Source organism: Orbicella franksi, chromosome 12, assembly GCF_964199315.1.
Source record: "Orbicella franksi chromosome 12, jaOrbFran1.1, whole genome shotgun sequence".
In the NCBI taxonomy this organism is placed as follows: Eukaryota; Metazoa; Cnidaria; class Anthozoa; order Scleractinia; family Merulinidae; genus Orbicella; species Orbicella franksi.
The window spans coordinates 24,951,638-24,963,639 of record NC_138156.1 but is presented as its reverse complement, the minus strand read 5'-3'; the positions used below and the strand labels follow the sequence as shown (position 1 = coordinate 24,963,639).

At 42.4% G+C, this 12,002-nt stretch overlaps 2 protein-coding genes across 2 annotated transcripts in view; both read left to right on the top strand.

Moving 5' to 3' along the window:
* The window catches only part of LOC145464275 (brefeldin A-inhibited guanine nucleotide-exchange protein 1-like), a 33,134-nt gene extending 21,159 nt beyond the window's left edge, over positions 1-11,975 (top strand). The window contains exons 27-40 of the mRNA XM_081448110.1: positions 128-279; positions 412-572; positions 1,119-1,279; positions 1,942-2,072; positions 2,224-2,362; positions 3,690-3,825; positions 4,495-4,742; positions 4,947-5,004; positions 5,786-5,935; positions 6,634-6,773; positions 7,392-7,575; positions 7,961-8,099; positions 10,443-10,560; positions 10,823-11,975. Coding sequence (XP_081304236.1) covers positions 128-279; positions 412-572; positions 1,119-1,279; positions 1,942-2,072; positions 2,224-2,362; positions 3,690-3,825; positions 4,495-4,742; positions 4,947-5,004; positions 5,786-5,935; positions 6,634-6,773; positions 7,392-7,575; positions 7,961-8,099; positions 10,443-10,560; positions 10,823-10,969 — 2,064 coding nt within the window. The 3' untranslated portion in view covers positions 10,970-11,975. The remainder of the gene's footprint in view (positions 1-127; positions 280-411; positions 573-1,118; positions 1,280-1,941; positions 2,073-2,223; positions 2,363-3,689; positions 3,826-4,494; positions 4,743-4,946; positions 5,005-5,785; positions 5,936-6,633; positions 6,774-7,391; positions 7,576-7,960; positions 8,100-10,442; positions 10,561-10,822) is intronic.
* Positions 8,104-10,421, top strand: LOC145464290 (uncharacterized). Its single transcript, XM_081448137.1, has one exon. It carries the CDS (start codon positions 8,644-8,646, stop codon positions 9,697-9,699), a length of 1,056 nt encoding a protein of 351 aa, XP_081304263.1. The 5' UTR covers positions 8,104-8,643; the 3' UTR covers positions 9,700-10,421.
* Positions 11,976-12,002: the final 27 nt, after the last annotated feature.

The window sequence follows — 12,002 nt, the reverse complement described above, 5'->3', positions numbered from 1 at the left end:
AATAGACAGAGCTTCTTTACTGTCTGCTTCTAGAAGTCAAAGGCATCGTTAGAGCAGGAGAGGTATAGTTAAGGGGCTGAGCAGATCTGAATTTCCAACATTTAACCTTCATATTGTTCTGTTACAGTGTGGTTGTAATCCCAATGAAGATGTGGCGTTTTTCTGTGTGGATTCCTTGCGTCAACTCGCCATGAAGTTCTTGGAGAAAGGCGAGCTACCTAACTTCCGCTTCCAGAAAGATTTCCTCCGACCCTTTGAATATATAGTCAAGAAGAATAGGTAAGTCGCGTTAAATCGGAATCTGAATACATTCCTTCAGATTTGCTAAAATATTTTCTAATCATAAATTGTTTTCTTTTCAAGTCTCTCGTTGATTAAAAGTGTCTTCTTATTTTTTTGCATCAATCACAGGTCAGCTACTATTCGTGACATGGTAGTCCGCTGTGTAGCACAAATGGTACATTCGCAGGCTCATAACATCAAGTCCGGCTGGAAAAACGTGTTCTCAGTGTTCCATTTAGCTGCTTCTGACGAGGACGAAGGGATAGTGGAACTCGCCTTTCAAACTACTGGTACACTGTTGTAATGTGATGAAATGCTATTCGCTGAAACAGAGAATACAGTTAAAATCAGCCTTCCTATCGTTGTCTCTTATTTGTGGAGTAATGTTCAACAAAAACGGTCCATTCTATTTAGATTTCTTTGAACTACCCTCTTAAAATCACTCTTAAACTCTGTGACAGTGCCCAAATGGTCAATAGACAGATTTGGCGGGATGCGGGATGGGACGAAACATAGAGGCGGGATGCGGGATGGCAGAAATTCTATTGTGGGATGCTGGATAAAAATGTTTCGGCAGGAGCGGGATTTGCCCATTTTGAGGCGGGATGCGGATAGTTGTGAAATTGACGGCGGGATGCGGGATGAAAATCAGAAAATTACAGGTAACGAACGTTACGCAAAAAACTGCTTGTATAACCAGGTGGGATCGGGATAAACATTTTGGATCAGTGGGGCGTGATGGCGAAATGTAGCCAAATGTAGTGGCAGGATGCGGGATTGAAAAAAGTCACTGTCTATGTTGGACCCTCAATCAATACATGTCCCGTTCCTTTCAGCTACCATATTCGAGAAATACTTTTCGGCTACGATTGATTCATTCCAAGACGCTGTCAAGTGTTTGTCAGAGTTCGCGTGCAACGCTTCATTTCCTGACACCAGCATGGAGGCCATAAGACTCATCAGGAACTGTGCTAAGCATGTCTACGAGAACCCTGAGGTAAGAACTCTCACCATCTTGCATGTCTGGGCTTTTAAAATCACTTCATGCACGCACATCGACCAGGTTGTGATGACTCAATATGTTAGTCACGCTCATAGCACGCCACCGTGACAACTCACAGTCACGTGCTCCTTTCAGGCAGCTGCAGTTGTCATTACGATCGAGGTCATTTCATAAGAAAGTCTGTCGGTCTGTCTGCCAGCTCTTAATGATGTGCAAAGCACTCGAAGATGATTTCCAGTCCGTACTACGCATTGTGGAATGTTTGTTTACGTTTGTCTTTTGAATCATGTGAGATGTCACAAAATGTAACATTTTGTAATAACTTACATGAAGCAAGTTCAAAGTTTCACGTCAACCGCCATTATCGACGCGAAGCTTTATGCTTTGTTCCTTCTGACATCACTTATGAAACAACTTCGTAGCTGTAAAGATCAAAGGAACTGTTGGAAAAAGAATTTAAAATGTCTCAAAGATATGGTAAGCGGTTCGTAACGAATAACGTCAATTCACATTCCATCGAGTGAGACTCACAGTCATTGGGGTGCTGAGACTGCGCAGTAGGTGCTTGAAATCATCTTTAATCCGGACAAAACACAGCCTCGACTGTAGGATTTTTGACACGGAAGTGAGGTAACACATACGTGCTTTTGTTGCAGATGTTCAAGGAGCATAGTAGCGAGGATGGTGGAGTTCCAGAGGCCGACAAGGTCTGGGTCAAAGGCTGGTTCCCAGTTCTCTTTGAGTTGTCGTGTATTATCAACAGGTGTAAGCTGGATGTTAGAACAAGGTATGTTGAACTTTGACCCTACCAAATATGTCTTTTGGCTTTCGATTTTTGGAAGTCTTGTTCACGATAGCTCCCGACACATGTCTGGCGTGCGTCAAATAGCACAATAATCTAATGGGTTTGTAACTTTATTTGTTATGTTTTCTTTCAGAGGATTAACCGTGATGTTTGAAATCATGAAGAGTTATGGGCACACGTTTCAGCAGCACTGGTGGAGAGATGTGTTCAGAGTAGTGTTTAGGATTTTTGACAACATGAAATTACCAGACCAACAAGTCGACTGGTCAGAGGTAAACAATAAGCACTTAATGACTAGCCCCAAGGGAAACAGATGAGTTATTTTAGAATTGTTGGAATTACTGTAAATAATGTAGTTAAATTTTAGTCTCTTTTTTATTGTAAATATCAAATTTAGGTTTTTAAATTTTATAATTTATTTTATTTATTTTATGTGTCCCCTATTAGTAGAGGTTTTTTTTTTATCCTCGGCTAGAATGTATTTGACACATTAATAAAGTTATTGTTGTTGTTGTTGTTGTTGTTTCCCCAAGACCTACAATGGGAACACTGAGGGTCGAGGGGAAACAAAACTCGCTTTTTCCCAAGGGGCCGGTCATGAAATGTTTTGAAATAGAACAAACTGAGAAAAAAATATTTGCTTGATGCCGGCTGGCACACAAATTTGCCGCGGTTTCTAGGTGCACAACCTGATGACGTCCAAGTCGAAAGTTCAAGTCATTGTTTCCCCAGCGAGTTAGTGAGTTTTGACCCCTGACATGTGACATGTTCTCCTCCAATCGAAAAACATATTGGAGTTGGGAGGTATAACAAAGGAATTTGTAGTCATTAGGCTACGTTTTCGAGCTTTCATTACTGCTGTTACAGACTGCATCTGAATCATCGCAAGTTCATAGAATCAAAGATTTGCTGTTGTTCGGGTATAACCAGCTGATACAAACGGTCAGTGTAAAACGCAGACTGCGGACTGCAGACCGGGGATAAAATGAACGCTGAGGGTAAAATGCAGACTGCAGACGGTAGACTTTTTAACTCAATCGTGTTACCATTAACCATTTCCATCATCGAGAGCTAACCGTAAGCAGGCTAACCGGAGCATTATTTAGGCTAAACTGAGTGACATTCAGGTTAACCGGAGTGCGGACTTACACTGCGATTAGCTTGAATAACCATGTCTAAGGTCAGCATTCGATAATGAAAACAACACGCTGCTTATCTGTATCTGACATTTTGCGTTTATCTGGTCAGGGAAATTCTATTTTTACCAGGGCAAGTCAGGGAATTTTATAAACTGACATCTGTGGCAATCACGAATGTGTTTAGTTAGCCTCTGAACAGGCTCCGGCTGAAAGGCTTTGACCACGGCTGGAAAGACCGAGAGGGACTAGTTGAGAGTGAAGTGGCCGAGGGGGAATAGGGTGGGGGCTGGGGCGTTTTTCTTTCCCTCCTCTCTTTTCTGTCTTCTTTCTTCTCCCTTTCTGTTCGCCCCATTCTCGACTGGAGAGCCTGTTCACAGGCTAGAGTTTAGTTGATGTGTTACTTCTGATAATGGGTTGGTTAGTTTTCTGATTATCGAGTTTTCTTTCTTATTCCTTGTAGAAGTCAGAGTGGATGACGACAACATGTAATCACGCGCTGTACGCGGTGGTTGATGTTTTCACACAGTACTTTGAAGTGTTGTCTGATGTCCTGCTAGAAGACATGTTCTCTCATTTGTTGTGGTGTGTTCAGCAAGGTATGTTTCCTCTGCTTATTTCTCACTAAATTTTGCAGTCATTTTTCATATGACTGTGTTGTAGTGGCAATCACATTTGCACAGTTAGTTGCTGAGAGCACAAGTCATTGTACAATTATGACGTGTAACAAAATAGTTGTAACTGGTGACAACTGCGCGTAAGGTCGCGTTCGACTGACTTGTATCTGATTGGCTGAGAGCACTGCAGCTTTACTGTGTTTGGTTAGATGGCAGCACAGAAGTTCTTTGAACCTCAAAATAGGCCATTTCCGAGTTACCCTGCGCCTCTGTTTCAAAACGAGTCTGTGCAAAACCTTTCATATGAAAATGCGTTTGATTGGCATGAAAATGAACCTCTAGGCGGAACGCATTTTCATATGAATGGTTTCACACGAAGACAAGTTTTGACACAGGCAAAAGCCAACTCGGAAAGGAAAGGAAAAGAAAAGAAGAAAAAGAAAGCTTTATTTAAACACGGTCACTTTGCTCAAAATTATAATACATTGCACTTTTGTTCTTCCCAAAAGGAGTCCTCTGAAAAGTGTGCTTTGTGGTAGAACTCTGTTTGAAGTACATGTTAGTTTAATCTGTTCCGAAGTAAAGCGCAACAACATGAGATATCACTTCGGAGTCCAACGTTTTTATCTTCCATCTTATTTCGTTCCACAGATAACGAGCAGCTCGCGAGGTCTGGTACCAACTGCCTGGAGAACCTGGTGGTTTCTAACGGTTCTCAGTTCTCCTCCGATATGTGGCAAAGGGCGTGTCGTTGCATCCGGGACATATTCACGTCGACCGTGCCCAGTGAGCTTCTAACATGGCGACCGGAAGTGCATACTATGGGTTTACCCACCCCAGAATCCACACCCGCTCACAGCCCTACACTGACTCCTGCCCAGGGACACTCGTTCGACAATGTAAGTTGTAAGACACACTCAGCGTGCAAAGGAAATTGCAAAATTGCAAATTAAGTTTCTCACAGTAATGAGTACGAGGCGGTAATTGTGACAGGATATTTCTAGTGTACGAACACAGCCACCTCGTACTGTTTCGGGCCGTTTTTGGATGCTAGAAGCGGCTGACAGTGTTGTAATTCTCTTCTTCTTTTGATTCGTTGGCAGAAATCCGTTGATATGGAAGTGAGGCCGGAACATGACATTGTTCCTCGTCTGGAGGAAGGTTTGTTCATAATTAGCGCTTGTCATATCACAGTACGGCCCTGCTCATGGAGTCCCTCATAAGATATGGGTTATTGACCAGGCCTGAGGTCGAGATGGCTGGATATTGGCCAAGTTCTGGTTTTGCATGCTTATGGACCGAGACGGAGTAGAGGTCCATAAATAGGCAAAAAAAAAAAAAAAACAAGGCCAGTATCCAGCCATCTTGACCGAACAAGCTTGAACGATAAAGGCTTTATTATATGGTATAAAGAACAATTTTTTTTTCTTGCGGGACATAGCGCGTAATCCCGAACGGGCAAGATAGCGCCATCTTGTCCACTCGGGCAGCCAATCACATCGCAGGATTTGGTTCATCTTGCCAGCTCTGTGAGCTAGCCAAACATATTGCAATCTGATTTGTGTATCGCCAGGCTGGCTGAGCTGACCCGTTCCGGAAAAAGCCGTCTAGCCCAGCAAATGTCAACAACTTATTTAGCACGCACAATTCGAACATTCACAACTTCACAACGTTTAGCAAAATATTTGTCAAAAAAAGGTGAACTAAACGCGCTTTGATGACGGCACTTTTCCTTTGCTATCCAGTGATTGCATACATTTGGTAGAAGTTCAGATTGGTTTGACATCAGCGGTCTTAAATGACTGGCTCAATGTTTAATTGCTTATACAGTGCTTTGCCCTTGAACGAAAGGTTACTCGAAAAACTCCATCCTTTCTGCGGGCACCAAAAATAAAGACGGACTAAAAAGTCTACTTAACTTGTGTTTTTCTTTTGTCTGTAGACGGAGATGAATGGGGAATGGATACATTGAGAGAGGGAAAACACGCCGACACCGCTGAGGATGCACTGCAGGCTCAGGAGTCAGAAAGTACCAGTAAAAACATACTTTCTGTGGTTCAAGTGGAATCCACAGAAGGATTGCCTCACCACTGTAAGTACTGTTGACTTGTGCAGCCCCCCACAGTGAGTAATGTAAACTTACACGCATGACCACTGTTGGTACTGTTAGGTAGAGCACCCTTCAACAGTCAGTGCCGCTGACCTGCGCGCCCCACCACAGTGAGTACTGCTAACTTGCAGACGCTACCATTGTAGATACTGTTAGCATACGCACCCGACCACTGTGGGTAGTGTTAACTTGTGCACCCCACCACTATCAGTACTTGTAAACTGTGCACGCTTCAATCGAGAGTATTGCTAGCTTGTGCTCGAGAATTTCTATCGCAATCGTTTTGTGTTTTGTCACGCAACACTCGTCATCTGTTTCCAAGTCAGGTAAAGCCTGTATACGAGCCAAGTGACCCATCAGGCCGGAGCTTATCGCGGTTTCTGTAGCATGAAGCGACTAGGAGTATTTCTACTCCCCCCTGGATGGGATGCTAGTCCATCGCAGGGTTACCTCCCAGCATTAAATTCGCTGGTACCCATTTATACACCTGGATGGAGAGAGGCACTGTGAGAGTAAAGTCTGTTGCTCAAGAACACAACACAATTTCCCCGGCCAGGGCTCGAACCCGGACCGCTCGATCTGGAGACGGGGGCACTGACCATGAGGCCACCGCGCAATTAAAGAGCGTTATATTAATTTGAGTTTCGGGTGATGATATTTAATTCACGTTAATGTTTCAGACGATACTCCAGAGGAACTATTTACTTCTCTGTTGATTCGCTGTGTTGTCCAACTCGAGCTTATCCAGACTATTGACAACATTGTGTTTTTTCCGGCTACAAGTCGACGAGAAGACGCCGAGAATCTGGCTTTAGCTCAGGTATGAAAAGTCATCTGTTTTGGGACAAGCGCTTAATAAAATTTTCTTGTTGATAATGTCATTCAACCGCGAATGATTACAGCGTTCATTGTTATGCCTCAAACTAGCTTGCGAAGAAGTAACAAACTTTGACGATTCTGTTTTGTGACCCAGGAAACCCTGTGCAATCTTCTGTGTTCACTGTTTACGTGAGAAAAGCAGGTTCAGTTTCAGAGCTGGGGTAGTCTGTTCAACTATCGAAGTCAAACAAAAACCCGAACAAATAATTACTCACCATACTCCATGAAGAGTTGCGTAAATCACTTTATTGCATCTTTCAGTTACTGCTCTGATTGGTCAATTAAGCGGACCGTACTCTACTGTACATCTCGCTAAAACTTTAAGCTGTTTTTGTGTCCAAAATGTCTCTTAATTTATCGCCAAGTTTTCTTTTGACTTGAAATGTACGAGCGGATCCTCGCTTCCCCATTCGATGCATGTCCCGCGGGGTGTCCCGCGCGCGACGCCTTTGGGCCATAAATGGAATGGCAGAAAACTTGGTCCGTAACTTACAGTACGGCCCTCGGATTCGTGAGTAAGAGGTATGAATTTCATTGATGTCCTGTGCTTTGGTTGCAGTCTGGGGATAAGTCCCGTGGCCGCCTGGATAGTTCACTGAGTGAGTCAGCTGTAGGTGCAGGGATGTATCCGTTTCTCAGCTCCTCACAGCTTCTCCTCTTCGTTGGCTGTTTAGAGGAATCCCATCAGTTCGCCAAGTCATTCAATGCTAATAACGAGCAGAGAACGTTCCTCATGAAAGCGGGTGAGTTGGCAATAGGCCATGTCCGAGTTTGTTTCAAAACGGGCGCTCGTGCAAAACCTTTCGCAGGAAAATGAGTTTGATTTCCATGAAAATGAACCTGCCTGTGGGGAGAACAAATTTCCATATGGTTGGTTTCGCTCGGAGACTCGTTTTGACAGAGACTCAAAAGTGGCCTAATCAGAGTTCCTACGAGTTCCTACTTTTTCTCTTTCTACTTGCATTATCACTGATCAAACTACGAATTCTTTTTGCAGGTTCCCCTTCTTTTGTCTCAATAGGAGTTGAGAGAATTTGATGGAATATAAATTAATTTTATTTCCCAGTATTCAGTAGCAAGGGGGCGATATTTCTTTTGGTATTCTTAATCTGTGTTTGTTTTCACCAGGTTTTAAGGGCAAATCCAAGCCAAACCTTTTGAAGCAAGAGACTTCAAGCTTGGCTTGTATGTTGAGGATTCTGTTCAAAATGTATGGCGACGAAGAAAGAAAAGATTCATGGCCAGAAGTTGAACAACGATCAGTCAGGTGAGGAAGGGCTTAAGCAGTGAGAACCGAGCTAGCCTGTTCCAGGCTTTCGGTCAGTGGGGACGATCAAAGACGCGGCCGCCTCACGAACGGGATCTGGGACCGTTGGTCGCCCGCCCGCCCGCTTTTTCGATCGCCCCCACTGACCGAGAGCTTAGAACAGGCGAGAACCAAACAAGGGCTAATGTTGCCAATTAGTGTGTTGATTCTCGGGACATTTCAATCTCTGACAAACAGCGGAGTAACCTTTCATTAATCTTGACGTGAATTCCGGGTACTTCGATATATTTTACAATATTGTAACTTGAAATTACGTTTTTACTCGGGCTTTCCGAAGGAAACGCCCGAGGTATAAATTCGGCTCCGTTTTCTGTTTTTTTTTTTTGCGTTCAGTCACAAATCGCCGTCGAGGTTACGGCGCATGCGTAGAATCTGTATAGTGCGCATGCGTAGTTTGCGCTACTGAAGCACATGGGCGAGTAATGGCGGATGGTGTTAAGGTCTCGTCGGTGACTGCGATTTCTGTGTCACAGTCATCAACAAAATGGCATACAGCCCTGGAAAATCGCCTTCAAAGAGAAAATCAGAGTCCGTGATCGGATATGTTCACGAATTATCGCTGATCAAGAAGAATAAATCCCGCACGCTCGAGTACCATTCGCTGACGCTGCAAACATTGAGTACTCAACATCGTGAAGCCCTCCTGTATTCAACTCAAAAAAGTAAGTTCTTGGAAGAGAGTCTGGAAACCAGGACACCAGTGAAACTTCAGAACATTACGTACACTGCGGACGGCAAAAAAATTGTCATAAATGACATGACCTCCGTCACCACTCCAAAGCCAAGTGAATACGACTTCCAATACGCAGACTTGTCGCGGCACGAGGACACAACACCAGTCCCGATTATCGACGTACTTAACGAACATAATCAATGGGACACTGTTACCATCAAAAGAAAGATTACACAAATAAAGGATACCACAATCGTCGGATCAAAGGAACTGAGACTCTGCCAAGCACTGATTGCAGACAACACCGCAACCATGCCATTAGATATATGGGAGAACAATATCGCAACATTCAAACTTGGATCCATCTACATTGTAGCACCAGTCCAAGTGAGTGTGTGGTCACGTGCCAAAAAACTCAGCACTATAGTTCAAACAACTGTGACTGAGACCACCGACGAGACTCTTTCAGACATCTCTCTAGTATCAAGCGAGCTGGACGAAAATGAACCCGACCTCGCAACGGTAACAATAAAAGAAGTTCTACGAGTCCAGAGCAGCGACAAATTTCGGAAGTGCCTAAAATGCGACCGTAAGGTTCAAGATTGCTCTTCTCGGGTGGTCAACTGCCAAAAGTGTGGGAGCATGAGAGCAGATAAATGTAAATATGGTCTCACCCTAAAAGTGGAAGTCAAACTTAGTAATGATGAGGAACTTACCATCAAGTTCGCCGATGAATCACTAGCAAAAATCCTCAATGCCGAAATCCTAACAATGAATGAGGACTCTATCACTGAACAATTGCTGTTTATTGAAGACATGAAGATTACTTATAATGTTCACACACATACCCTTGAAAATATCTTATAAGCGCATGACACTGTAGAATACGGAAAATATTTGTTGTTGAGATTTGTTACCGTTTGTCACATTAGATCCAATAGAATTTGAACAATATTGATATCGTTAAACATATCCCTTATCTTAAGACCGTATTATATAGGGTCTGGACAATAATTACAGGTTGAATTAATTAAAGTCTTTGTAAGAGCCACATTCAAATTATTTAGAAAACTTGTCTTAATAAAACCGTTAATGTCAATAATATGAAGATTTCCTTGCTTCCGCGCACTGCCTTCTACACCAACAATTCCGCGCTCATGCTTTTCCTTCTGGTAAGGTCTTTTTTTATCTTTTTTAAGAAAAACATTATTTACATATGAACTATACAACGTGATAAAGAGATACTGCTGGCAATTTAATATTCGACAAACATTATCTTTACGTTTTCTGACGTCACCTGATACAGGGCCAACAAATCTGGTGTCAAATAACTTTGAGATTTTCACGTTGCTTAAAGACGACTTCTGTAGCGTTCGACTTTTACATAGCAAGATGTTGCAAAAAAGCCCGAGTTCACGCAGTCATGCGTCTAGTTCTAATTACTCTCATGTTATAAATTTCCTTTCCGGCAATTCTTTTTTATTTTATCGTATCCTGACCGCTTCTTTTTCTTAGAAATCCGTAGCCATTGTGTTGCCTCAATCATGTTTACAATTCTTGAACCAGGATATCTCCGAACTGACCGTTTTTATAATTTTCTTTCCTGTTAGAATATGTAAAGATGCACTGTATTATTTTCTATCCCTGGAGTCTTCCAGTCACCGGGATGCCTGGACATCTCTTTTATTGCTGCTCTTGAACAGACTTTTGAAGCTTGACGACGATCGGGTAAGATATGTTTGTAGTTCGTAACGAGAAGAAAGCTGAAGCGAGTTTTATCTTTCGAGTTTCATCTCGGGAGTCTCATCACGCGAGTTTAATCTCGCGAGTCTCATCTGGCAAGGTCCATCTCGCAAGTCCCCATCACTCAAGTCTCACCTCGCGAGTCTTAACTCGCTAGCCACATCTCGCGAGTTTCATCTCGCGAGTTTCATCTCGCATAACTATCATGTCAGCATAACGTTTATTTTCTGTGTTTTGATCTCCACAGTTCAAGACCCACATTTCTCAGTATCACCCACTGCTGTGTAACATGCTCTTGGTGGACAGCAAACTGGAGCTGCGCTCCGTTCTCAGACGTGTCTTCCAGCGCGTAGGATCCACGTTTGGCATCTTTGAAATAACCGAGTCCAGTTGACGTGTCTTAAAATTCAACTCAATTTAATCCAAATAAGATGCTAAGACTTGTAAGAAGTTAAAACTTCCCTACGTAATTTTGAATTCTGAGTCGTTAATTCGTTTTAACAGCAAGCGCCAAAAGCTAAAATAGTCGATATATATCTGTCAGTACCGATGTCAATTAAGGACAGACAAGTTCCTCGCGACCAATAAGAAGCCATTTGAGACGAGAAGTTGCTACAGTCATCCATGAGTATCTCTCTGAGGGGTGAACTTCGCATGTACTGCATAACTTTTGGTATAAAATAAAGGGAATTGTTCCACCGAGTTGATATTTTTCCTATATGAACAAGGTTGATTGAGAGTAAAACTCTCCGCTCTCTCAGATGAATGCACTCTGGAAGTTGAATCCCGCTTTGCACGTCAAAGTTGTTAACTTGGCGTTGCCTAGCGGCGTTGAAACAACTGATAATAGGATAATCTACTTTGTTTCGATTGTTACTAGTGAGAACGAAAATGAGAGAAAATTTTTCAGCATTGCTGTATTCTATTGGTCAAATTACAAAATGTAACCTACTTTATGATCAGTCCCGTGATGCAATTTTCCTATTATACTGTTTCTTATAGTCTGACGAGTAGTTACAACTCAATACAAGGTAATGTTTGCTAAGGGTTTAATTAGAAGTAGATTTTCTGTGATGAAGTAATATTTAACGTTGTATTAACAATTGTTACTTTTTATGTAGATTTTTACCTTAAGTCAAATTTGAAGTAACCTTGCGTAAATACTCCACAGAAAGGAAGTATTCAAATTTCTTTTGATGCGGCTGTATTCTCGAGCAACAAAAACGAGAGATTTTAGGATGCGCGTTCTTGTTTTGTATGAAAATTAAATTGAAGAAGTTCTCGTGAATCGAATAGTGGTACGAACAAATATCTCATTCCCTAGGCATTTAACGACTTGTATAGAAAGTGGAACGAAAAAATGTGAGATGGAAATTTCGTAATAAACACAATTTTCTGTACAGTGTCTTGGTATTCATTTATTAATC

Coding starts and splice junctions, on each gene's coding strand:
- LOC145464290 (XM_081448137.1), top strand. CDS start 8,644: ATGGCATACAGCCCTGGAAAATCGCCTTCAAAGAGAAAATCAGAGTCC.